The 27,680-nt window shown below is 40.0% G+C and overlaps 1 protein-coding gene across 1 annotated transcript in view; it reads right to left on the reverse strand.

Moving 5' to 3' along the window:
* Positions 1-1,167: 1,167 nt before the first annotated feature.
* Positions 1,168-27,680, reverse strand: part of kcnn1a (potassium intermediate/small conductance calcium-activated channel, subfamily N, member 1a) — a 73,286-nt gene continuing 46,773 nt past the window's right edge. Inside the window, exons 5-9 of the mRNA XM_084732592.1 lie at positions 10,041-10,182; positions 9,034-9,144; positions 8,224-8,351; positions 4,365-4,434; positions 1,168-1,659 (exon numbers count right to left, since the gene is read on the reverse strand). Coding sequence (XP_084588718.1) covers positions 1,354-1,659; positions 4,365-4,434; positions 8,224-8,351; positions 9,034-9,144; positions 10,041-10,182 — 757 coding nt within the window. The 3' untranslated portion in view covers positions 1,168-1,353. The remainder of the gene's footprint in view (positions 1,660-4,364; positions 4,435-8,223; positions 8,352-9,033; positions 9,145-10,040; positions 10,183-27,680) is intronic.

Consider the following 27,680-nt stretch of genomic DNA (forward strand, 5'->3'; position numbering starts at 1 on the left):
ACCTCAAGCCATGCCATTATCCGAAGACCACAGGAAGCTCTAATTAGTGTTGGTGAGAAGGTAGACTACTACATATTTCATTGTCGTGTGTATGAGTGTGCAGCATTGAGCTAAAAAGTGAACTCGTTCTCTGACAACCACACTCGCAAATACTCTCTCAGTCTGTCTCGCTTTTCGCTCACTCTCTGGACTTTTTCATTTCTCACCGTGTTAGTAGAAATAGAAAAAAAAAAAGTTTTCAAAACATTTAGAGTTGCTGTGTAATGGAGGCAATGTTATGCATTACATTAAGACATTTTCTTTAAATTTTTGGAGAGGAATGTATCTGAAAAAGGAATGCAATGCTGTATTCAGACTGTTAACATCGTAAAAAAGCTCTGAAATTAGTAATTAAATAACCCTCTACTATTTATACATTCAGGCACTGAAAAATCACATGTCAATATGTAACTAAAAAAGATAGTCGCTCTCATTTTCCCTTGGTAAGAACAAGGAAGCTGAAACCTTGAAGTTGGCAACTGTGTAAATTTTTCCTACCCAGTAGTAATGCCATATGCATCCCCTTTGCTCTTCTTGTGTGTGACAGTTTCCCCTCCCCCATTTCAAACTCTGACGTGACGTCAGCGCTCTCGTAGCCTCCTCTAAAGCTTTCGCCCTAACCTATGGGAAAGAATCCATGACACTAGTCTTTTGAAAGGGAAATCCAATGGTTTGTCTCGCTCTCCTCACCGTACAGACAGATAGACGGACGGATGGGTGGACGGATGTCCTCCATGGCCTCGGAGGGCCAGCAGGTGAGCCGAGGCCCTCAGCTCCACAGACCAACTTCCCCCCTCGTGGTTAAGGACTCTCCGGTGTGATAGCCAGCTCTCACCCCAGCGACCCTGAACTCAGTCATTTTTTAACTATACAAGGGCTTTTACAAAAAAGCTAACTTGAACAGCCATACAATGGCTAAAACATAAACCATATCTCTACTTTATCTCGGTTTTTCAGTCATTTTTAAATTTTTTTTTCTCTTTTTCTTTTTTTGGATGCATTTGTGTTTTTTCTTGATTTAAGTCTGTTTGCTTTTCTTTGTTCTTTTGGAGTAGCTCTGATCCAGTCCTGTGCTGAGAGGCTCAGTCACAGAGGAATTGGTTTTTGGATTCGATGTTGGGTGGGGAGGGAGGGGAGGGGGGGGCATAAGGGCAAAGATCAGGTCAGGGGTCAAGATATGGGTTCATTATTAGTCCAGACGTGGACTCACTCGCCAGCGGTAACGGGGACGGCTTTGGATGGGACAGAGCGAGGTGACGAGTTGGTTTCGGGGGAAGGCGGGGCTCGAAGGTGATTGCAGAAGGTTTGTCAAGGTTATCCGCTGTCAGAGGAGGTGTGTGGTGCTGTGGAGGGAGAGCGCCGCCTACGGGCGGTGGAAGTCCAGGATCGCTCAGAGCGTTCGGAGCGCTCCGAGGCTAGCGAGGCGGGCCGAAAGCGGTGAACAAAGCCGTCCAGGAAGTCCTGCTGCTGCTGGGTTATGGCTTGGGAGATGAGGCAGGGCAGCGCCTGCAGGCTGCCCGTCACCGAGTCCAGCTTGTCCTCCAATGTGCCGATGCGCTTGTCCAGCTCCTCACTGCGCTCCTGCAGCTCTGACACCAGGTCATACATCACATTCTGGGTCTAATGAAGGAGAGAAAGTAAATGTGTTTGGGGAGGTGAAGGAACAGGAGGACAGAGAAGGAAGAGGAGGAGGGCAGGACAAAGGAGATGAAAGCATTAAAAATCTCTTTTACAACTTAACACCACGGCTGAATGATTTAGCTGCTATTTTGACTGACATTGCGATTTGATTGATGATTTGTGATATTAGAGGGAATGATAAATTTTACATCATTATTCTATTTTATTATTAAGAAAACTTATTTAAAGGAGAAATACGTAATATATTTAGTGTACTAAATGTACACAATGCCAATGTGTCATCAGAGATCCAGCGTGTTCTTTCCATCCCAGTGCAGAATGTCTGTTTTTGGTTTGTCTGTTTACGTATTATTTGAGTTCAAATTAATGCTCATCAAATGAGTTCATGTCTGTTTATGAGTCATAACAATCTTTTAGAAGAAGTAGATGTTTTAAACACTTAAATTGAACAATATGCCAGTGGAGTCTGGCAGACAGTCGCCGATCTCCAGTATCTTCAGAGGAGTGAAAGTGTAATGTTTTGCTGGCGTTCAGTGTCCCTGCAGCGTCCCTGGGGGAAACATCTTGCTTCAACCACAGGTAATATATTAAATAAATGGGGATTTAACCTATTTTATATACCTGCAGTGACTCCAAGTCACTATTTGGACTGCAGTACTCATTTCTGAACACTAGGGTCTTACATGTTGCTCCTTTAATATTAGGGCTGAAAGATTTTTAAAAAATATATTTATTATTTTGACTGATACTGCAATTGCGATGATTTGCAATACTTGAGGGAACGATCATTTCAGTCATTATCTACTCACCTTCGTGCCGATTGAGGTTTAGTTTTTTAGTTCACAAAACACTGCTGGAGTTTCACAGGAAAACAGTGTTGCAGAATCTCCCAAACAATGGAAGTGAATGGTGACCAGTTTTCAAACAATTGGGAAAAAAAAAAAAAACATAAAATGCCTCCATACTTCTCGTGTGGCATAATCTAAAGTCTCCTAAAGGCCCAACATGCCGTTTGCACACCGTCACACCACACACACAGGTCTAAAGTGAAGATTCAGGCTAAAAACATGGTGTAAATAACATTTTTTTTAGTCAAGTTGGCATGTTGGGGCTTTAGGAGACTTGGATTACACCAGACGAGCAGTATGGCACATTTTATTATTTTATTTATTTATTTTTTTAACTTTTAAACACTGTTTTCCCGTTAAACTCCAGCAGTGTTTTGTGGACTAAAAAGCTAAACCTGACCTTCAGTCTGCATGAGCGTGAGTAGAAAATTACAGAATTTTCGTGAAACTATCCCTTTAAGTCGAATACAATGCGTAGGCCCAGACATCTCTCAGCACGACAATGCAATTGTAATTCAAAGTGTTATTTTAAGACTTTTCACCTTGAACAAATATTGTTCCTCCTGCATTGTAGAAATTGCAATAGACCACATTGCTGTAATTATTCAGCCTTTTACTTAATATCCACAGGCGGAGATACAACAGATTAAGTTATCTTTTACATTTACAGAGGATACAGCGTGTATACATTGCCAAAGAATATAATAGTACATCATAAATTACACAAGTAGACAGTCTAAATCTAACGTGCTCAGTCTGAAGAGAGAGGAATAATGGCAGGAAGCAGTGTGAAGAGGAGCTGTATAGTTTCAGCAAGTCAGCATTGATTTTATCTTCCCACCGTTTCACAACCAGCTTCTGCAATCCATTTATAGCCAGAGAAGGTCTTTAAGGCTTTATGTATATGGCTGACACAACTCATTCATATAATGAAAAGCGTCTCTATTATTTAGGCACTTATTGTTCCGCAGCGGATGCAGAGCGGCTGGTGGTAATGATTGTGGCGTCTGCATGTAATTCTTATATTCAGTCTGTGACAGTTTTCTTTGTTATGAAACGTATGACATATTCTGTATATTCTGTTACATTCTGACATGATTTCCTGTCTTCTGTGTGAGCCAGAAATCAAAGGGTTACTTCTGCGTGGGGCTCAAAGAGGAGACACTGAACTACTGTAGGGTGTGCACAGATGGACCCGGCCGCCGAGCAGAGTAAGGGCAAGTAAACACACATTAAAGGAGTTGGCCTTGGAACCTTTTAAAATACACACTGGAGTGCAAATGCCACCCACATCAAATGAGGCTGCAGTCATGCACCTCCCTTTGAACCCCCTCTCTGCTCCGCTTTGGTGGGTCAGCTGACGTCCGTACGGCTGGACGGGAGCCACCGAGGCATGACTGCATTCAAACTCTTATACAGACAGACAGTGTTTACAGAGTGTGGTCAGGTATCACTGCTGTAAGATGGTGCCGGAGACGGGAATTCAGTCTGTGGTGATTTGATTTATTTGACTAATATAAATACATGTAAAGGGATAGTTTGGATTTTTTGAAGTGTGGTTGCGTGTGGTACTTATCCATGGTCAGTGTGGGCAGGGTCGGCAGCAAAATGTCTTTTTACCACCTAAAAAAATCAACCAGTTTAAGTGTATGCTATATTCAGAATATTTTCACTGCTTTACCTTGCTGTCAGACAGCCTTTTCCAATATAATGGTTGATTCCCATTTTTAGGTGGCTAAAAGACATTTTGCTGCAGATCCTGTCCACAGCAGAGAGGAACAGCTGGGAAAATATTGATTAAAGCCGCTTTAAGTTCACATCAGAAGAGAGATTTACCTTCGCCAGGTCCACCAAGGTGTTGGCCTGATCATTGAGTTTCCTCTGCTCCATCTTCACACTGCGCAGTCTGGTGGAGGCACGGGGAGGTGGGAACAGGAGGAGGAGGAGGAGGAGGAGGGGGGAAGGTAGGAGGCAGACAAAGGAGAAAGGGGAGGAGGCAAAGAAGAGTGGCAGTGGGAATAAGGGAGTAGAGGGGAGGAGGAGGAGGAGGAGGATTAGGGGGGCGGTTTGCAGGAGTGGAGCATAGAGAGACAGAGAGAGAGAGAGAGGTTGTTTGGGGTTATGAGGGGGCAGAGAAGGCCGATAGGGAAGAAAGAAGGAGGAGGAAGAGGAGGAACAACAACACATTTTTTTATCAGACGTGCTCTCTCACTGATGACATTGAAAACAGAGAGGACAGCCTGCATGCATCATAAATATATGTGCTTTACATATCTATATGTATACATATATGCAGAAATATATATATGTATATATATACACAAGCATTCCTGGTCTTGGTCAATGCAATACCAACCAAAACATGCAAACTGTGGAAGCATACTACGCTCAGTTTGGAAAAAATAAAGACTCTTTATCATGTTTTTTTGTTATAACAAGATCTTTTTCTCATAATAGTGCAACGCCTTCAGTAGCACTTTTTAACTTAAAAAAGTATTTTTCGCTGCAATGAGAAACAGTCTTAATACGAAGAGATGATCTTGTTACAACCCAGAAATAATTTGTTTTTGAAAAAGAGGGAAAAAATCTCAACATACTGCCAGAAATGTATCAATACTGTGACAAAACATGATGTTTTTTTTTTCCAGCGAGAACACAATATGCTTCCATACGATAAAAAACCCCAAACTCTATGTTTGAAATCAAAACATTCCCATCTCTTTCCACCCAAAAGTAAAACATTAAAAAAAGGAAAAAAGATGACATGCCCTTTGTCAGTGCTACACACAGCTCGGTGGTAGGACTTCATATATACACACAGGTCATTCAGTAAAGCGTGCAGTGACTGTGAGCGACTTTGTGCACAATGAGACGCTGGATTATGTGTGTGTGTGTGTGTGTGTGTGTGTGTAGATGGGTTGATGTGTGCACGCGTGCCACAGATAAAAGATGAAGCTTGCCAGAAATAAACTGTCTAATGACACTGCTGAACATACGACAACATAGACATTTCAAATAAGTTGCACAACGATACATCGGACATGTTTTGTGATGCCTTCAACATTGTGCCTCTTTATCTCTAATCAAATACATCACGGCGCTGTAAGAACTGTTAACGCTGATGTGAATAATGTGTCATTGTTAGCGGTGGCATCACACAGCCATCATCTGGATGTGTGAGAGGAAGAATTTCCCTGTTCGGCAAATTATGAGACAGGATGACATTCAAGGGCATTTATTCATGTGCAAATCAGTATATCAGAGCAGAGTGAGACTGCTCGCTTACGGCTCTATCTCTGTGGGAAACCGTTTCAGCTCGCATGTGTCTGTTTGCTCGGCTTTGTCATCCCTTATGGCTGTCGAAGAATGGGGGCTAAAAGCTAAAAGTGCTACTTGTTAGTGTAGCGCCTTACGAGAACAATTTTATCCCACAACCTTTTGTGTTGTGCCGTGTCTTTTTGTGCTATGTCATCAATGTCATGTGCAAGTTCTGGCATTTGATCTAAACTCAGCAAAAATATAAATGTGACACTTTTGTTTTTGCGCCCGCTTTTCATGAGTTGAAGTAAAAGTTTTTTTCAGTGCACACAAAACGTGTATTTCTCTCAAGAATCATGTTACTTTACCTCCTTTTCCAAGAGAATTAATCCACCTGACAGGTGTGGCTTATAGAGATGCTGATTAAACTGCATGATTATTACACAGGTGTGTCTTGGACTGATGTCCCAGGAAGGCAAAGTCACAACTCACCCTATTCTGCCTCTGATTGGCTTACCCTGATAGTCTTACTCTCACAGTAACCAATCACTGTTCATGCCTAAAACTAACCAACCCAACCAACAAACTAGTACTAGCCAATCAGAGGCAGGGTATGGTGGGTCATGATATTCCCCTAGTTCAGTGTGTAGGCCTGTGATGGTATGGATTTTTTTCTCACCATGGTGACAAAGCGACATTTTCCCGCGTCTCATAAGGGCCTAAGTGTGAGGGAGAGCGAGTGGAGCAGAGCAGCAAGTTGTCCCTCTGGCAGTAAATGTACAGTTCAGGTTACAGTGTGTCAGTTAATAAACGCTGCAGCTTCTCAAGACCAAGAAAAGTCTTGTGTGTTGTTGTCCAACTGCTGGAAAAGAGACGGGGTTTGCCCCTGAGTGAGCTGCGCAAAAGTTAAACGTATGCTACCTTTACAGTGTCAGCTCCAGTGAGACTGTATCCTTCTTAGAAGCTTTGCAATCCAGCCTTGAACTGCAGCGTCTTTTTTGGAAACTGCTGTTGTTGTTAGCATGTTGTTAGCGCTGGCAATCCCAAGATACCTTGGGTTGAATCTGTCAGCTGTGTTCCTAACTTCCTAAAACTGTACATTTTAGAGTGACCATTTATTGTGTATTTTATTGTGTGACATGGATTTTTAACAAATTTGTGAACAGAAATTGAGAGAAACAAACCTTTTGTGTGCGCAGAAGAAGTCTTAGATTGTTTTTTACTTAACTCATGAAACATGGGAGCAAAAGCAACAGTGTTGTGTTTATATTTTATTGAGTGTATGTAAGAAAGGAAAAAAAATCAATATTAAAACAACAGCAAACATTTCAACGTCATTAAAACTACAGTACAGTACAGTGTGTGTGTGTATGCGTGTGGGTGTGAGAGTGTGTGTGTTCATGTCATCACAAAACCATCAGGAGTGTAGGATGAGATCTGTTGATGCAGGTTAATATAGCCTCCAGAGCAGCTATATTAATCATGGGCAACATTATACAGTACATCGTAGATGATTATGAACCGCTGGCCAGGCCAACAAAGCTCCAAGCTCATTCTGTGCAAGATGCTTTTTTCCTTTCACACGTTCTCTCCAGACAACCCTCCACTAGTGACACCAGTTAAAATGTTTTTTTTTTGTTTCATTCCATTCAAAGGGGGGATGGGAGGGAGAGGGAAGTAAATGGAACACTGAAGTAAAAGAAAAACCAAAAACGATTCAGCATCCAGCATTTTTTTTCTTTTCTTTTTTTTTTCTTTTTTTGGTAACAAACGTGTTTTTTCTTTTTTTCATGCATGTCAAACGCAGACATGGAGAGGAGGAGGAGGAGGAGGAGGATGTTGAGGAAACAGTAGGAAGAGGATACATAGAAGACTCAACTTACTTCTGAGCTCTGCAGTGATAGAGCAAAACAAAGACAGAACACAGTACAGAGTTTTAACCTCACAACATTCACGAAACGAGTGAAACCATTACACTTCTCACTGTAAGCACAGGGTAAAAGGGGGTCGGAGGAAGAGGGGGACGGGGAGGGGAATAGGAAGGACCATTACACTAGATTGCAGTGTGTGTGTGTGTGTGTGTGTGTGTGTGTGTGTGTGCTTGTGTATGTGTGAATGTGTGTGTGTGTGAGCATAACAATCAGATCATGGTACTCATACTCAAAAATCCTCAGCTACGACTACATTTCATCAGTTTATTAGCAAAACAACAGTTAATAATACAACCTGAATGTTCTGCACCACAAATATCATTAAAGGCATTAATGGATTAAACATATTAACAACTTTTTTCAATGACATTGAGTAGGTTTAGTTTTAGTTTTTTTAGGGGGGGAGCATGCTGAGTGATTCCTCTTGTTGGTTGGCGGTGAACTTTTCTGTTAAACGTTTTTATTAAACGTCAGATAACACAAAACCGACACGGTGCGGGACTTACTGGTGAATGGCTTGGAGAAACTTGCGCTGGTGTTTCCGCACCTTGGCGTGATCTATTTTCTTGACCAACTTAGTGTGTTTGTAGATGAGCCATGTTTCCCTGAGTACATTGGCAGCTGTGTTCTTTACCTGTGGGACAGGGTTGAGAAAAATAATGTACAGTAACTCCTCCAAAGTCCTGCAGCAGGCGGCCACCGATTTGAGGGGGAGTGAAGGGGGGGACGTCACCTCCTTAAGTATGCATTTATAGATGTTGTAAAAAGGGTTAAAAGCTTTTAGAAATGCTACACAGACTCAACTCATGTGACAGGAGACAAAGTTTACAATTTTGATTATGTAAGGTAAGAAGAACTAGGATGTGTGAGCTGAAATGAGGAGGTCCTGTACACCAGTTGCTCTCAAACCGGGGGTCAGGAACCCAAATAAATAAATTAATTAATTAATAAAATATATTTCTGCTTCACGGCTTCATTTCTGTTTTTCTTTTCTTATGTATTTTACCTGAGTTATTGTACTTCTTTAGGTCTCTACATCAGGTGTTTGGACCCCAACATACGTCCTTGCAGGTCAACTTTTAGTCTAGTTCGTTACCCCTCAGAAAACTAATCAAATGACTCGGTATGAAATCTGAATCAAGAACCTGAAAAATGGAAACTCACTCTTTGATCAAACAGTTTACAGCACATATCCACGTAGCCTGTTATGAAGGTCAAAACTTGCAAACCTAAACATTTAGTCACCCTTTTGTAAAAATAAAATCATCCACATTTTATCAGAGTTGCTCTGAATGCAGCAGTTTGCTGTGACTCACTCGTTTGCAGAGTTGTGTGTCCATCATGAAGTTGTGGACATGCTTCTCAGCCTTGGTTAGCTCCAGCTTCCTGGCCACCACTGCAACCACCAGTGCAGTGCAACCAGCTCCCTGTAGCACAAAGACGTGGTCAAACACACGGCAACACAATACAATTAGTTAACTTTACTATGCTAATAATACGAATAAGAAAATACTGAAGGTCAGAGACGGGTAAGCAATTTTGAAAGAAATAAAGCTGATCGATCACAGGAAGGCAATCCAAAAAAATCGAACAATCGGCGATCTTTCTCCAGAATCGCTTATCCCATCTTTAAGTTAGTTATTTAACAGGGAACAGTAAGTTGGATTTGTCATGGATTCGCCTCATTCTTTACCGAAACACCAGCTGAAAGATTTTCCTTTTCGACAGAAACAGCTTCACATCATACAAGCAAAGCAAATAAGCTCAAACAAGCTTTTTAGACAATAACTGTTCATATTTTTTCATGTCTTCTCTTTTTTATATTTTATTTTATATTTTTATTGATGCTTCTTTATAATATTCTTATCCACTTTGCTGCTGTAATGGGACTAATAAAGGAATATCTTATCTTATTCAGAAAAGATGGAGGAGGCAAAAACATACATGTGCTGGTAGGTGACGGGTGAGAGAGGACTGTACTCAGTAACAAGTCATATTTATGTGGGAGACTATAGTCGATGACTCAAACAACATTCAAGAGTCATAAAATTTTAATAATTTAAGGTTGGTCATCTTATGTGGTTCATTCATTTATGCTTTGCCACAAACTTTTATTGATTGTTGATCACAAATTGCTTAAAATCGTCTCATATTTATCGAGTCTGTGTAAGTTACACAAGTAGACTGGTATATAAAGTTAGCTCAAAGTTGTGTTTCTGGCAGTGAGTGTAGTGAGAGCTGATCTTCAGTTTTATAACTGTTCCAGTCAGCGTCCTGCGAGAATGTTATGTATTTATCTGAGTGAAGAAGAAAAAGAACCCACCATGATCCCTGTAAGCAGACACACGCCTTTCCCACAGTACGTGTGTGGTACCATGTCCCCGTAGCCAATGGAGAGGAAGGTAATCGAGATGAGCCACATGGCTCCCAGGAAGTTACTGGTCACTTCCTGTTTGTCATGATACCTGAGGTGACGAAGATAAGCAGAAGTGGGATACACACAGTCAGTGAGACGGCACACAGTTGCTTGGATGTGAGCATGCTGGAGAATGACGTGGTGCTGTGTGAACCAAACAGGGGTGGTAGGTGGAGGAGGTGGAGGTGGTGAAGATCGAGGAGGGAGGAGGAGGAAAAAATCATGGTGCAAGGTGTTACACCTGTTTTGGAAAGCCGGTTTAGCACAGAGGCTTAAAATAAGTCCATTCTGGGTAAAAAAAAAAAAAAAATAATAAAAATGAAGGAATATTCAATGGATTTTGTAAGAGACACTATAATTCACGTCCATTCTTCTTCTTTGAGTTATTTCTCGCTGAGACAGTTTAATGGAGGAACATGTTTAATGGGCAGGAAACTTAAACTGACATGAAGGCAGAAAAAAAGCAAATAGTGTCTTTTTTTAAAAAAAAGAAATTGATGGAATGATTTCAAACTGAGAAAGCAAAACACTAAACATATGGTTCATGTTCAGTGTCTGTCAAAATTATCTGGTAAGACTCTATTTGAAGGGGTGTGCATAAGACTGTCATTACACTGTCATAGCCATGTCATGACACCTGTCCTGTAAACACGAAGGAGTCTTTATGAGTGTCTATTACTGTTGTCATTAAATGACAATTATGTCATTTTTAATGCAAATTGTTATGACGACTTGACATTATCTGAAGTGTGTGGTGAATCTTGACATTGGCATGGTCATAAGACTGTTATAAGTGTGTCATGAATGACCTCAAGTAAAGTGGTAGCCTACATTTTGGACTTGCAATATAGATGTCATTAAGTTCTATTGTACTAAGTCAGCTAATTAGGTGGCTAGCTCCATAGTTAAAGAGCTAACGAGCTAATGTCAGCTGCAGTTAAGGGAAGACAGCCTGGTTCAGCAAAAAGTAAACTAGCTAACTGCTATCTGTCCACCAGCTAACTCTGAGAGCTAAATCACCTTTATACTGAACTCTGTCGTCAAAACCTGGCCCTATAACATTTAATGACACCTTTAATACAGGTCTGAATAGTACCACTTTAGTTGAAGTCCAAGAAAATATTCATGGCAATATTATAAAAATATTTGACAGTGTAACAAAACTCGACATCTTTGAAAAGTTTTTATGACAAGTCCAAAAGGTACCACTTTAAGAAAAAATGTCATAACCCACTTATGGTCTTGCGATGGCCAGTGTCAAAACCAACCACATATGACAGTTATGTTAACGCATAAAGATAAACATCTTCTTTGACAGCAAGTCAAACAGCAAGTTTGATCATGTCAAGTTGTCATGACAAAGACACTTGATGTGTCTCAATTCGCGCATTTCTATGCTTACACCTGTTCTGAGTGCACAAGTGTGTTCACGCTGACATTTACAGGCAAAACGTAGTGCACTGCAAATACCAGAATGTTTTACTCAAAACTCAACAGTCTCCATCTTGTCTATGTAGCAGAAGTGGCAGGGCTACCAAACTTGTATTGAATTCTAAAGACATAAGCCATGTATGTACTTTTAATTGCTAAGCACCACTATACTGTTATTGTATTGAAGCCACCAGAACGTTCGTTAGGTTAAGTTTGTAAAGATTTGCTAAGACAGAACACAGATAGCAAGTTTACTTGTTGCTAAAGTAGGCTAACTGCTGTATCTGTAGCTGGTGTTAGCTTATTAGCTAATTTAGCCAAGGTGCTAGCTACCTAATTAGCTTACTCAGCCCCACGGTGCCGGTCAGTGTTAAAACCAGCCACCTATAACAGTATAATGTCATGTTAAAACATTACGCTAAACAGCTTCTTTAAGTTGGGTAATGTCAAGTTGTCATAACAAAGACACCTCAAACAATGTCAGCTTTGCATTGACACAGACATAATATAGCAAATAACACTTAATGACAACAGTCACAAACATTCATAAAGACTCCTTCATGTTCATGACAGGTGTCATTGCATGGTTATGACAGTGTAATGACAGTCTTATGCACACCCCTTTAAATGAAGTGTTAGCAATTAACCATTTGGTGAGAGGAATGATATGAACGAGCGATCAAAAAAAAAAAATGTGTCTGAGGCCAAATCACTTACTCTTGTCATACATTAGCACAGAAATTACGATTTTAGACGACATGTTTAATATGACAAAGAGAGAGTCCATGTCGCTGCCGTAAGTGACTGGATAAAGAGTCCCGCAGGTCAAACTTGATTTGAATATGACAACCCAACGAATGTGATGTCAGAGCATCCAAAAAAATGCACATACAGCTGCATTAAATCAAACTAACAATTGGCTTATTGGTCACGGTTTGCTGCAAATCTTTCCTCCATAGAGTTTAACGCTGCCCCAAAAAAAAGGTTTGGCAATGCAAATCATCGCTTCAAACATGTTGTTTGCTGAAAATAGCTGACAGCCATGCTTGAATTGTCAGTCCAAAGGCCCACAGTGCATATGCAAAGATAGTTCTATAAAAAAACACCACACTGCACAAAGCTGGATTGATGATGACATTCCCATACCTTTTGCAGCAAGACAAAAGTCCATCACAGAGGCAAATCTGCCTCATCCACCCACCCTCATTCAACTCGCCTCATTATTCCCAATGGGCTGTCTAGGAGGAGATCAGATAAGATTTAATTTTGGAGTTAAAATCAAATATTCATTAAACACTTTGAGACAACATCTCGCTAACATCCTTCTGACAAGACAACGTGGATGGAGTCTAATTTCTTGGGATTTTGTCGAGGCTTTTCTAAAGGGGATTCTGACTGGGCCAATCATGAATTGCAAACGACTTCGAAGTATCCAGCGGTGACCCAGCGTGTGGACTCAAAATGGCCGGAACAATCACCTCTAATTAGTGCACAAGTACAGATTGTAACACTTGGGGCCAGACGATGACAGAAAACAACAACACTGGGTTGGTTTTGCAGAAGTGCCCCGCTCCTTCTTCTCCTCCAAGACAGTTCATTGTCATCAAATATCATAAATCAACTAATCATGCCTTCTGCAGTTCTTAAAACTCCCACTCTCAAGTTTCTATTCATGCTCAAAGTCAGGGGAGAAAATAACTATGAGCACTTTTTTTTCCCCCTCGGAGTGACAAAAAAAGTGTGCGGTCTGTGGGATTCAAGCCTCTTAAATGACATGCAGAGAAGCAGTCTGTACAATACCATGCAGGAATAAAAAAGATGTCTGCATCCTGCATGCTTCAAAGCCAGTATATTGAGAGCAGGGGGGAGCGATGGGAAAACCTGGGGGTCCGTTTAGAGACGCAAATACTGCAGCATTATCAGGTGGAAGTGGAGGAGGGGGGGGGGGGGCGTTGTTCGTCTTCTCGGACAGGCTTTCATTTGTAAACAGTGGGGTAGGATTGGATGAGTAGCAAAGGAAGAAGCTCATTGAATTTGACACCCCTGTCTCTTTTACCTGCATCCCAACACTTCAGCAGCTGCCCTTTGATGGCTGCCAGGGGGCTAAACTTGATCAGCTGGCTAAATATTGTAATTACAAGTGACTAGTATGTTAATTTCATTCATCTTGCCATCGAGCCGCGCAGAGTGAGTCATGTCTTCAAGGCAGGCAGAAATGTGCTGCACCTTTTGGCGCAGTGAACAAAGCATTAGAGTGTATTACTGCGTTGTAAATATACCCGGTCGCACTTTATTTTACAGTACACTAATAACACGTAGCAAGCTGTACTTTGTATAAGAATTAGACAAAAACTACATATAATATGCTCTTTATGAGACCCTTCATTAAACGCTTATTAGACTTTATTAGAGGATAAGTAGGGACAGATTACAACAGAACTGTACTGTAAACTAAAGTGCAATATGTCCCACAGTTTGACCCTTATTAGACCTTCTTAGAGGGTAATCTGGGACACATTACAATAGAACTGCACCATAAACTAAAATGTATTATTTCTCACTCTTGATAAAAGGGTAATTAGGGATACATTACAACAGAACTGCACTGTAAACTAAAGAGTATTATTTTCCACAGTTAGACCCTTTCTAGATTTTCTTAGAGGGTAATAAGAGACACATTACAACAGAACTGTACTGTAAACTAAAGTGAAATCACATGTCACATCACACACAATGAATACACTTTAGTTTACAGTACAGTTCAGCTGTAATGTGTCCCTAATTTCCCCCTAATAAGGCCTAATGAGGGTCTAATACTGGCTAATAAAGAATTAATTTGCAACTTGTTACATCTTATTAGCATACCTTTAGGTGTATGTGTAGGTGTGTTTGTTTAATGTCTAATGGGGAACATATTATCTTTAATGTTTGTTTAATGTGATACAAAGTACAGGTCATTACATCTTATTAGTGTACTGTAAAATAAAGCGCGACCATATACCCCATCACTATGTTTGAAATGAAAATGCAGAAGGTATTTCTTTAGCAATAAAATGTTTCAGCGAATGCTTCCTGTTTTATTATCAGTTTTCCTAATGCTGGATATGGCGATATATTCTCAGCGCACATATTTCAATAATTCGGAAAAAGAGCAGAAGACAGCAATAGGGGAACAGAGACAGAGGCTGGAATGGGGAGCTAATCAATAGCGTTTTAAGGCTCTCAATATACTGTGTCAAGTTTTGGAATAGCATGGAGAAGAGCTGGCACCACTTTCAACCTATTCCAGGACAAGAGGTATATAGTGTCTAGAGCAGACAGTTTTATCCCCCACTGTTAAATCCTCCCTGACAGACACTCTGCAGCGAAAGCATTATCCCGAAATCACTTACTCAAATATTTCAAACATGATGTTATTTATCCAAAGCTGTACATAAAATAATGCTGTGATTTACATCCAAGTGAGCTCTGAAACTTTGCGTCTGTGGTGGGTTAGAGGAGGGAGTACAGCATGATTCACACAACATAAAGACAACATAAAGTAACGTCTCTACGCCTCGAAGCTGCAACTGAACAGGTCAACGATGATGATATATGACAACACTTCCTTATCGATCTCTTTCGGTTATCACCAGTGTATCATCTAGTCTTGTCAGCCCTGTCCAGCATTCAAATGTTGTCTGTTTATTTGCACTGACGAATGATTCCCAGTCATTCAGTATATCAACTGCCATTGTGTGCTTATGTGAGCTTATGATACATATGCCAATTAAAAATACAGCAGCCAAAGCTGACAAAACAGCCTCTGAACAACGATGGATCAAATGTGAAACACACACACACACACACACACATACACACACACACACACACACACAAGCTAGCTAATCTACATATATCATTAGCTAGCAAGTTAGCAAGCTTTTTTTTCACATTAGCTGGCTAGCTAGCTAGTGTGCCATGGCTTAGTGGATTTGGTTTTCACAGGTTCTGAGCAAACGTGCATTTTGTTTTGCATGTTTATAACCCTGTGTATAAACTCCAGTGAAGAGATATGAAAAAAGCTAGCTTGTTAGCCAAGGTTTTGCTAACATTAGCTAACTTAAGATGTGACCCTATATGTTGCTTTTACAGGAAAAGAGGACAGTTGACCGAGGAAGTTTGCTCAACTGTTATTGGAGCACAGAGCAAAAAAGGCGGGACAAAATGACAGCCTTTGTGCATACAATATAATCTAACTATAAAAGGAAGGAATCTGTCCGTGTGTAAGTATGTCCTTTGCTTTTCTCGACAACCGTTCATCCAATTGACTTTAGACTTGGTGAGTGTATTGCTGAGTACCCATGGGAGTGCAGTGCTGAATTGGGTGCAAACTGGCCAGATGATGGAGCCATAATAATGAATTGCATATTGTGGACCGTAACATTTGAACAGTCTCTAAAACAAAATCTTTCCTGCATTTTGTGGGTCTAGACCACTGACGTAAACCAAATGTTAGAGCTAGAAACAGTTACTTTCTTGGATTTTTAATATTCTGCATGATTTTGCCTCCTGTATGTGTGGATAGATGATATCTGAGTGACCATTACAGATTTGGTGTCATTTGACCAACTGGTGGCGCTGAAGCAGAACCATCTAACTATAGAGGGAGGAATCTCTGTCTGTCTGTATGTGTGTCAGAGGTGGGACTAAACCCCACATGTGCAATTCACAAGCAAGTCTCAAGTCTTCACCTTCAAGTCTCGAGCAAGTCCCAAGTCACTGAGGTGAGAATTTAAGAAAGTAAAGTTGAGTCCCTGCTGTAAGTCAAGCAGATCAAGTAAAGTCAGCCTTTTGAGTGATCAGTCTCAAGTATTTCATTAGCGTTAATCAAGAAAGTCTCAAGTTCTCAGATGTGTGACTTAAGTCAAATCATGTAACACAAGTCTCCCACCTCTGATGTGTGTCTGACTGTCCTTCACAGAACTGCTCATCTGATCGACTTCATATTTGGGTGTACAGGTGAGGACGAAAGGGAGCATTAACTTGATTGGACGGACGATTCTAGACACCGCTGCAAACAGCCATACCAGGAGCCAATCAGATCGTTCCAAATGAGCGCTGCACTTTGACTTTAAGGGTTACTATGAATGCAACATAACCAGCTTTAATCTCAATGCTTTTCAGTGAAGAGTGTCCCATTTTTATCAGCAATTACTTTAAACTTTTATATTTTTAACAGATTATTCTCTTGTTTTGGAGGATAATGTCCAGTCTCTTATGTTTGTGTTTCATGTCCCTAAAATACACGTCTGTTAGAGAGTAAGAATCTTTTAATATGGAGTAATATATAGAAAACCTCACTCTATACCAAAATCCATGCGGCAAACTTCCTCTAGGACCGTGGTTCTCAAACATTTTCTGGCGTGCCCCCCTTCAAATCCAGCAATTTTTCTTAATCATTAACAATAATTTGGGAAGCAACTGATACAAATGGATTCACAAGATGAATTTTAGTTAAATTAAGGTCAGCATGATAGCATCAACAAATGCTTCTTTGTTCATTTCCCCTCCCTAAATAAGTCTCATTCAATATTTCACTCTGTATTTTTCGCCTGGTCTTCCGCCCTCCCCCTCCCTGCATTGGCTCTGCGCCCCTCCGGGGGGTCCCGCCCCCCAGTTTGGGAACCACTGCTCTCAGAGAACCACAGTGATGCCTCTGTTTCCTCTGCTGGTCAGCTGCCACAGCAAAGCAAATGACTTTCTCCACATTCAAAAGCGACTAATTAACATTCTGCAGATATTGCCTGCGTGCAATAACGGCGCTTCCCCTCTTCTTCCTGCCTTTTGGTTTCACATCAACAAAAACAAATTAAAACATTTTTTCAACAAGTGCGAGTCTTGTTGATATAAATGAATTTGAGCGCTGGCTGAGATTACTTGGGGACAAATGTGTTGGGATGCTCCTCGGGGGAGTGTGTTAGTTGCAGTAAACATGAGCAGATTAAACGCAAAGTGATGATGACCCAATTAAAAAACTGCAAACCTAACAGTGTTTTTTTTTTTTTTTTTTTTTTTTTACAGCGCAGCCAATATGCAAAGCGAGCAAGCAAGCAGCTGCAGCACACAAACTGTAGCATTTTTATGGTGGGTGCATTATATAATATGTTTCCAAGTTTAAAATAAATAAAGAAATAAAGGAAAAACCTGTCCAGCTTAGTTAAAAGGGAAAACCCACCACTTTTCATGTGGATGTCCAGTCTGTGTTGTTGCTAAATGTAGTTAATCGAAGCAATAAATTTCTGTGTGTGTGCTGCATTATCTGAAAAAGATGAGCACTCCTGCTGCAAAATCTGTTTTTCTTCCTGCATCCAGTGATGCCACAGTGATGTAGTTGCTGTTAAGGAAGGGCTTGGATTTTTAGCCTCCATCTCTGGGAACCAGGGGGCGTACTAGAGGCTGCAGGCTAGGCTGGTGATAACGTGTCAACATGGGCGTGGACAATGCATCCAGCTTTCTTAGTCGATATAAGAGCTCTAAGGAATTTATTGCTTCAGTTGACTACATTTATCATCAGCACTGATTGGACAACTGCAACAAAAAGGTGAATTTTCACATGAAGTTAAGCTGATAGAAACTAAAATACTTTCATAATGTTTTAATTGCAGATAACTTAAGATTTTTATTGGAATTATACCAGAATAAGAATACCGTAAATTCAGATTTTGATTTTAATGTAGTAAAAGTTATTTTTTAACCATGCTGGAAGCTTAAGGGATGTTAATGTCAGTCTGCCCGTTGGTCGATCCACCACTTTGGATGGATTGCCATAAAGTTTTGTACAGATGTTCACGTTACCCAAGGAATTAAGGATTTTAATGACCCACTGACTTTCCTCCTGCACCACCATGACACTGACATTTGTGGCTTGCTTGAAATGTCTCAACAACTATTGGATGGACTGCCATGCAATCTAGAGTACAGATTCATGCACCTCTCAGGATGGATTGCTATAACTGAACCGAATCATCAGGTCAACATTTCTATAGCTTTTCATCGCTTTAGTTTAGCACTAATTACCTTTAAAACTAATGGCATTCCCATCAGTCTCAACTGTTTGGTGCTAATTAGCATGCTAACACACTAAACTAACATGATGAACATGATAAACATTAAAACCTGCTAAACATTAGCTTGTTAGCATTGTCACTGTGAGCTTGTTAGCATGCTGAAGTTGCATTTCCCATTACATTTCATATTGTGTCTGTCAGGAACATGTAAATTAGACAAGGTTGCACAAAACTGCTGCTAGCTTTGGAAAAAAAATACACATTTCTACTTGGACAAAAATGTGTATTCTCACACCCACTTGAATTACTGCGTGTTTAACATGCACGTGTACGGTTTCCCTGGTTACCCTGTCATGTGTACACTGAAAAACGCTTAACTACACTGTAAGAGAGGTGAAGTCTCATTACACTTGTGTTCCACTCACTCCTATTCAAACATGTATGCAGAGGACAGAAAGTACTATCTGCAGCCATCTTCATCTCTTGGCTTCACGCCCAAGTTTAACTCCACTCAGTGAATTCTTAAACACACTTGACCAGTCGGAGGCCTCAATGTCACACTGACCTCTCATCTGATAATCAAACACGGAGGAGTGGCGGTTTCAGATGGTGTGTTGCAATTGTGCTTCAGCCAATTAATATAAAATATAAACCAAAAGAAGCTCGCTATGTTGCAGACCTTTTGATTACTTTTACTTCAACGAGCCTTTGTTAATATACTGCATAACTGTTGCAGGGAATGTAATTATTTTGTTGCACCAACGGCGATATGATTTCACTGTAAAGTATACATGCTGTCAATTTGTGAATCCAAAACTAAAGAGCTGCTTGGGTTTGCTGACTTGCAGATTCTGCAGCGAGGCAGGCTTCAGGCCTCCGTTGCCAGAAAATGATCAAATGTGTGTTTGTGAGTCTCATCCATTTTAAAGATGCTGCATATAAACTTCCAAACAGTGAGATTTCCTGCAAGTCACCCTATTACAAATAATGAAGTAAAAGAAAAACATCAGCTAACGTGAAACCCTTGACACAGTCTCGTGGCACTACCTTTTGCAAACTTTCATATTTAAGCTGAGCACTTCAGTCGATTTTTCCTCGCACAGAGTCGGGCCTCTTCTGTCCTTTTTCATCTCAAAGGCAACCAGACAGGAAGCTCCGTTCACAAAGCCCTTAATCTTAATGTTTCAGTGCTGAAGTGCGGTTCTGTCTCCGGGGTTATCAGATAGTGAGTATCCTATTACAGATGTTTCATTGAATTAGGCTGCAGACACCTCCGCAAAACGGAGTTCTGGTATCTCAGCCCCTGCGTCGTCTGTTACTGAACCTGAGCTCAAGCTGGAAACACGATCGCTACAGTCCGCATGCAATTTCTTTTAAAAAAAAAGTACTTCACTCCCAGAAATAATATGCTCAAGGGAATTCATCATATACCGAGCAGTGTTTAAGTTTACTTTGCTGCAAACTCTGGATATCCAGCCTTCAGGGGACACGACGAGCTTTGAAACACCACCACCTCCACCTCCTCCTCCACTGCCAACGAAATACACCTAAGCATTTTTCTTTCATGTTCCCAGTCTTCCCAGTGCGCTCAGCACTCCACCTAATCTGCTGTACTTCTGCCCACAACACCAAGTTTGGCTTACAGGTAGCTCTTGCTCACTGGAACCTGTGAGATTGCCGACTGTTTTACTAATCTCTACCCACGTTCAGGTGCCCCGCAAAGTGCCTGCCCAAAAAGATTTTTGAGTCTCATTCTTTCATAACAAGTTGTTTGTTTGTTGCTGTGAGACACACGGACATCCTTAAGAGAAATTCAACTCATAGCTGACAAAACACGAAGAGTAAAGATGAGTAAAGAAAGGATGTTATCAACTCTATATTAGCTGTCTGATGCAACACTGATTGGTTAAGAGTTAGGAGTAGATGAAGGTATTATAGCATCAGTTTCAATCCATAATATGTAACGTCTGCTGCTAAGAGTCCTTCTGACATTAAGACAAATACAAAAGACATAGTTTGAAGATATCATGAAGGAGTGTGGGATCAAGAGAGTTGTTTTCTTCACCGTTAAAAAAAACACCACAGTCGATGAAAATCCATCTGACATGACTCAGGCAGAAATCATTCTTGGATTTTTGATATTCTGCACACAAAAAAGGGTTTGGCTCTCAGTTTTTGCTAGCAGGGCTTATGAAGTTGAAGTTGAAGTAAAGTCGAGTCCCTGCTGTAAGTCGACCAGGTCAAGTAAAGTCATTGCGCAGGTCAAGCCAGTCACAGGTCAAGTCTTTCATCAAACTGAAAAAAGTCAAGTCCTTTCGAGTGATCAGTCTCAAGTCCGAGTCAAGTCTCCACTGCTCACAGCTTGAATAAATTCTGGACTTTCTAGGGTTCAAACATTGTTGGAGACATCTGGGATAATATAAGTAGACAACTCAACAAAATATATAACATATATCTAGAGTTCTTTTGATGGAAATGTTACATATTGTTTTAATTTTATTGCTCAAATTTTGTTGAGAAAAAAAGGAAACCTTAAGTATCGCAAAGGGACAGTTCACCCCCAAATCAAAAATACATATTTTTCCTGTAGTGCTGTTTATTCATCTAGATTTTTTCTGGTGGAAGCTGCAGAGTTTGGGAGATATTGGTCACAGAGATATCTGCCCTGACCAAATTGCACTCGGCTTGTGGTGCTCAAAGCACCAAAAAAGTATATTTGAAGAATTTAAAACCTGTGTCTCTTTATGACCTGGTTGCTCAAGATAATCCACAAACCTTGTTATGAGCAGTTTCATGTAGGAACTACTTTCTTTGATAGATTCTGAGGTAGTTCTGGTAGATTCTTCTGCCGTGTGAAGATTTCTAAATACAAGATAATTGTTTGACTGGCAGCAAGAACTAACAAACCTACACCTCTGTTTTTTGTTTTTTCAAGGGCACGCCTTACAGGAAACAACCCTCTCTGAGGTCAATGGTACAAATGTAATATGATTATTTTACTCAGTAATAATAGTTTGTTTTGTTAAATAATTTCAGAAGATAAAAAAGGCAACAGCATCATCTCTGCAAAAACATTTGACACTTTAAGCAAAGGGTTTGGATTAAACTGAGCCTGGGCTCAAAAAGTGCTGATACAGTCCTTACCTACAGTGCTGCAGATCCCCAGTCAGTGCATTTTGGGCCCCATCAAGGCTTTACTGTAGCTCTAGTATCAATAGATAATAGATTTTACTTGAGCTCAGGGGGTGCAAGTCAGCTGTAAAAGCTCGAGGAGCTGCAGTCCTCACAAGTAAGCCAAAACAATACTCCTGCAGTTTAACACAAACTGCTAAAAGCTACTCATGATTGTGCCATTTTTTCTGGGTAATATGCACCCACACAATGAAACATGTTTTCCTCTCTGTTATGGCTCAAATCTCACATGAAAACAAATCCGAGACTCAGCGTTAAGTCAGTTTCTGCAATGAGGCATCGACAAGAGCTGAATCACTCTCCAAAATCAGACCAGCTCACAAGAAACTGATCCATTTCTAAGAAGAAACAGCAGAACAGAAGACAACAGCTCCAGAGTTTTGCTTGTCTGATAGGTTATCGCTGCCAAAAACACTAATTTCCTCTAATTATCTACCTACGATGGACTGCATAAACCTACAGAAAGAAAAATAATTGTGCCTGAAACTGGATGTGGCGCATTTCTACACCCAAGGAAAAATAATAAGCGCAACATCTGAAGGAACCTTCTACTGTAAGCTACTACTACTCATCTTTGAGCGAAAAACAGCACAGGTTCGGCTCATGATCTTCAGTGCAGATCATATCTTGGGCGATTATAACTTCCGCATTCTTTGTTATGTAAATATGCTTTGCAGGCTTTGTATATGACTTTGCCGTAGGCTGCGATCAATACTACGCCTGCAGAGCATGCATAGTTTAAAAACAAATTATCAGATCAAGTCATCAAACCATAGAGAATCCACCTGTCCTTGAGGTCGCAACAATTTGCATAAAATCCATCCGTCTTTGTGGAAGAGATGCTCATTTTAAAGATAATGTGGTGAATGATTCAGATTAGGAGAAAGCTGCATTAGACACTTAAACTGGAAATGCAAAGCAAACTACAATATGCAGACGGTTCATGGTGTGATCCTTGGGGTTCATTGTTAGGGACATTGATCCAACACTGGCAGAGGCAGGAAGTAAAACACAAAACCTTTATTACTGTACTTAAGTAGACTTTTCAGGTATCTACACTTTACTAAAGTATTTATTTTTCTGACAACCTTTTACTATTACTCCCTACATTTTAACATAAACATCTGTTCTTTCTACTCCTTTCATTTTCACAACAGGCTCATTACTTTAGTTTTAATGCATTTGTGGGGAATTATGATGGGATATCAGTGCATATCACACAGACAAGAGGGAGAATAGACCACGGAGAAAAGGTGAGCTTCAGTTAGTTTTGCACAGAAACTTGCTGGAAAAATAAAGTATTTCACTTTAAAAAGTTAGTCTCCAGACTGCGGCTTAAAAAAATTAAATTGACTGAATTTGAAAAGGCAAGTTGAGGTCATTTTGTAATGATTCAAAGCAAATATTTTTTTTTTCCAGTCAAACAAACTTGATATTAATTCAGTTGTGCTTCAGAAAACATGTTTGCAGAGTTTTCATGATTCTGAAAACAAGCGACTATGACTTATCTTTCATAATATGTTTTCTTTAAATTATAAAAAAAATAAGGGTCTCAGGAGAGTTAAAACTCACACAAAGCATGCTGGGAAGTCTGCTGATATGCTTTCTTTAGAAACTCTGTACAGTTCTTTCATTCAACTTCATGTGTACTGAAAGTAAATACTAGAAATAACTAGAATAAATAAAACTTGTATATTTATGTCAACTTTATAAGAATAGATTAGTTGAGTTTCAGACCTTTTACTTTTTCACTTTTACTTGAGTAAAGAAGTTGAATCAGTACTTCTACTTTTACCAGAGTCTTTTATTTTTATTTTTTTACTCAAGTATGAGTACTTCTACTTGAGTAAATCATGTTTGAACTTTTTCCACCTCTGAACGTTGGATCAGTGCTTTCAATGTTGAGGTCTGGCAGATTCATGCCAGAAATGTTTTGAAATAATAGATTCATTTCAAAGTTGTCATCATCCATTTATCCAAGAGAATAAGGAGGTATTTTCTGTTGCCACCCAGTTTATTTTAATAATAACAAACTAAAAGAAAAGCATCCTTGTTAAATTCATGTCAGTGATGGATCAGTGTGTTTGTGCAAACTGTAAAGTTGTAAAAATCTGCCTGAATATTTAATGCAAACCTGTGGTTGGTGTGAGAAAGTTCAGGTTGCACTGGTGTGCGTTTCTCTGGTTAGACATTCGGACAGCCTGTTCTTGGCTGCCGCTGTTTGTATCTTGTGGTTAAGCGATGACACAACCTGCATGTCAGAACCTTGGGTGTGGGTGTAGCCGACTAGTAACCCAAGACTGATAATCCGGCGCTGCGCTCTGAGGAGGGAAAGTCAGCTAAACTTTCTGAGGAGCTTGTCTTCTACGTAGCCTACGGGTCCTCGGCAGAGAAAGCGAGGTGAGAAACAGCAGTCTCACATCGCCTCGAAATAGAGCGTTTTGTTTCAGATAACAGAGTTAGAGAACAGGAGAGGAAGAGAGAATTAGATAACAGTTAAAGGGAAAAAGGAGCGAAGGAACCAGGGAGGCAGGCAAGGCATGCATGCAAGTGTGTAACTGAGAGATTAGGCCTGCTTGTTATGGATAAGGGAAGGCACTGGGACGGGGAATCAGTAGTGGGGAGAGATGAGGAGAAACTGCAAAGCATGCCACGTTAGATGGGTACAGTAGGAGATCTGCAGAGGATCAGTGAGGAGTACGAGAGGGAGGGAGCCTTATGGTAGCGAGGGAGAAGCCAAAAGAGCTTAGTTAAGGAGCTTAGTCGAGGTAGGTTAGCTCTGAAGATGGACTGTATCAAGAAAGACGGGAGAGGAGGGTCAGTGACCAGCATTAAATCCATCTACTGTAACATTAGCATCCGCCCTCCCTCCACTGATATTTTTTTCCAGGATGGCAAAGTCAAGTTGTGAATTTTAAATGAGTGTGAATCGTTGCTTTTCCAATCATAGCAAACAGGCGTTTCTGACGTCAGACCACCAAAGAAGAGTGTCAAATTCATGCTCAACAAGCTTATTATTCATAGTTAAAGCAGTGCTTATTATCATTTATATGTACGACATGATGCGCGACCCAGTAATGGGAAAGACCCCACAGTCACTGGTGATTTTGGGGGTCGGTCTGTCTAAACAATCAATCAACTAATGGAGAAAATAATCAGCAGATTTTTCATAATGTTCATCAGTTTACTGTAAAAAGGAAAAAAAAAGTTGAGAAAACTTTCTTTAAGGCAACTTTTTTCAATAGATTTATTTAGAAAGTAACTGAGAAAACTCAATGAAGTAAAAGTGAATAATGGTTACTATTTTAATATTTTCAACTAAAACCATTTGAGTTTCACTTATCTAAATTTTGACAAATAAGGTTAACAGTTCACTGTGAACAATTTTTGAGCTTCAATACTCAAAGATTTAAGTTTATCCAAAGAAGAAAAGTAAATTATCTCAACTAAAAGTTAAAGGCAGGCAGAACTTTTTAAAGTTCATTTCAAAACTTATAAGAAAAAAAATCCAAACACCTATTACAGGAAGCGTCTTTGAAAGTCTGAGTTGTCTCGACTTGTTTTCAGTGTTGCAGTCCTATAAAAAGTAGCTCAAAATGAGTCAACCAGCTACAACAGTAATATCCTGCTTTGACATTATGAGTCAGAATAATCTAATGAGATCACAGTAAAACAGTCCCAGGGGACATTTTTCTACATTGAGTACTTTTACTTTGAATACTTTCGTAACATTTTCCTGATTATACTAACATACTTTTACTCAAGTAACATTTTCAGTGCAGGACTTTTACTTGTAGTCTGGTGGATTATTTTCACAGTGCAGTATTAGTACTTTTATTTAAAGCTACTACAATGAGTTTTTAACTGGTTGTGAAACAATTTTATACTGATGCCTCTATGTGACCTACATAAGTAAACAAGACATCTGCAAGGTGATTGGCTATTTCTCTGCAGCTGCTTTTAATGGGTGCCACCAGACAGATTTTCCATGAAATCTTCCCCAGACAAAGTTATATTGAGTAGTATGTGAGCCTGTTAAAAAAGAAGCAGGATTATTATAATAATAATTATTATATATTTTGTGGGTTTACAGTGCAAACGCTACCACTTTAGTCCATATGGGCCTCCAAAGTCAACAACATATGAAAGTTCTTGTAGTAGCTTTAAGTAAAGAATCTGAATACCTCCTCTTCCACTGATTTAAATTAATTATGAAAATTAAAACTGTTATCTTTTCCACAGTGCCATCTGACATTTCATGCATGCCAGTCAAGTGAATATGGAATTGCTAATATTTTTCCTTATCACTTTTGAAAAGACAGTCACCAGAGAAGATAACTAAACCATCTTAGGTTCAGTTAGGCTCAGTCTTAACCATATATCTACCAGTTCATCTCTTTGTGATTGATGTGCAAATACCGGTCACTTCCTTGCACGGTTGTCAAGGGGTTTGACATCAAAAACATTTGTTCACAATGATTGGATGGACAACAATTCATGCTCATTAAATATTCATACCTTGACTTCACCATCCTGGGGGAAAAATGCCTCCCTGTCTTCACCCCTCCATCCCTCTCTGTCCCTCCTGGTTGTGTGTCTTTCATTCCCCCCATCTAGGCATTTTCCAGGTAGACTCCGTGCTCGTCCAATCTCACACCGTACTGCCCTTTGATTGGCTCAGGAGCGTGGTCAATGTGACAGTGTAACGGCGCATTTAACAGAAAAGTCACACACAGCACTTTGGGAAACAAGCGCCTCTTTTTGTTCCACTTTTTTTTTTTTTTTTTTTTACTTGAAATGATGGGATTGGTAAGTAAACATGAAAACTGACATGCTGTTTCGATGTTTACCAGAAGAAGGGACGAAGGGGGTGAGGACATTCAGTTCACGGTGTAAACAAAAAAACTGGAGACACTGCGTTCAGCACAGATCATACCCCACCTTCCAGAGTGTCTCGATTTAAGAACAATGGAAAGCAATGCCCTCATTTCTCTGCCTACATTAGCTTTAAACTGTGTAACACCAGTAATAAAACTCTTTTACACTGGACAAAAAACCCCACAATGGATAGCGTACAATCGGCATTCACTCCCAGGTCAAATGACTCTGTAGTTGTCTTTCTTCACAATAAAAGTCCCCTGTTATTTTGTTACCTACGACCTTTTATTATGAAGCAGCAAAACCAGGAAGTGTTGGGTTTTCATCAGCTGACTCCTATCCAGCTGAGAACAAACATGGAACAGTAAAATGAAGCAGACACCTGAAAGTACAAACAACGACGCGCAAAGACAAACTAAACTTAAAACCACAGAGTTTCAGTTAGAAGCTACAAAAGAACTAGGGGCTGAACACATTCTCTGCTCTCCCGCACACACACACACGAGTTGAGTCTCAGCTTTCCAGTGCACATCATAAAAAAATACCAGAAAGACAAACTTGTCTACAGGCAATGGGGAAAGGGTCAGTTGCTTATTTTTAGTGGTAATTTTGTAAAAAGTTTTTACAAAAATTAACAAAAACAGTAACATATAGTTGACCATCAAAATTGTTCTGTGCTAGATATAATCTAAGACACACCCAGGACCAAAATACCTAGTACAGAAAATGATTTGACATTTGTTCTCTCCTTGCATACCCAGATCTTCTTTTGGCTACAAGAGACAAACTGTCTTCACCTCTAGCGCAAAATCTTTGGGGCAGAAGCAACAAAAGTCTGTGGAAAACCATTTACAACACTGTTCAATTAATTTTGTGAAGGGAGACACATAATGGGATGGTAATGTGTGAAGACAAAGAACAGAAAGGCTTTTGCTCCTCGACAAATCTTTGGGAGTTGCTGCTAAAAAGACTTTTTGTGCAATATGGATCTATAACA

This window comes from Lutjanus erythropterus, chromosome 12, assembly GCF_056507025.1.
Source record: "Lutjanus erythropterus isolate fLutEry1 chromosome 12, fLutEry1.hap2, whole genome shotgun sequence".
NCBI lineage: Eukaryota > Metazoa > Chordata > Actinopteri > Lutjaniformes > Lutjanidae > Lutjanus > Lutjanus erythropterus.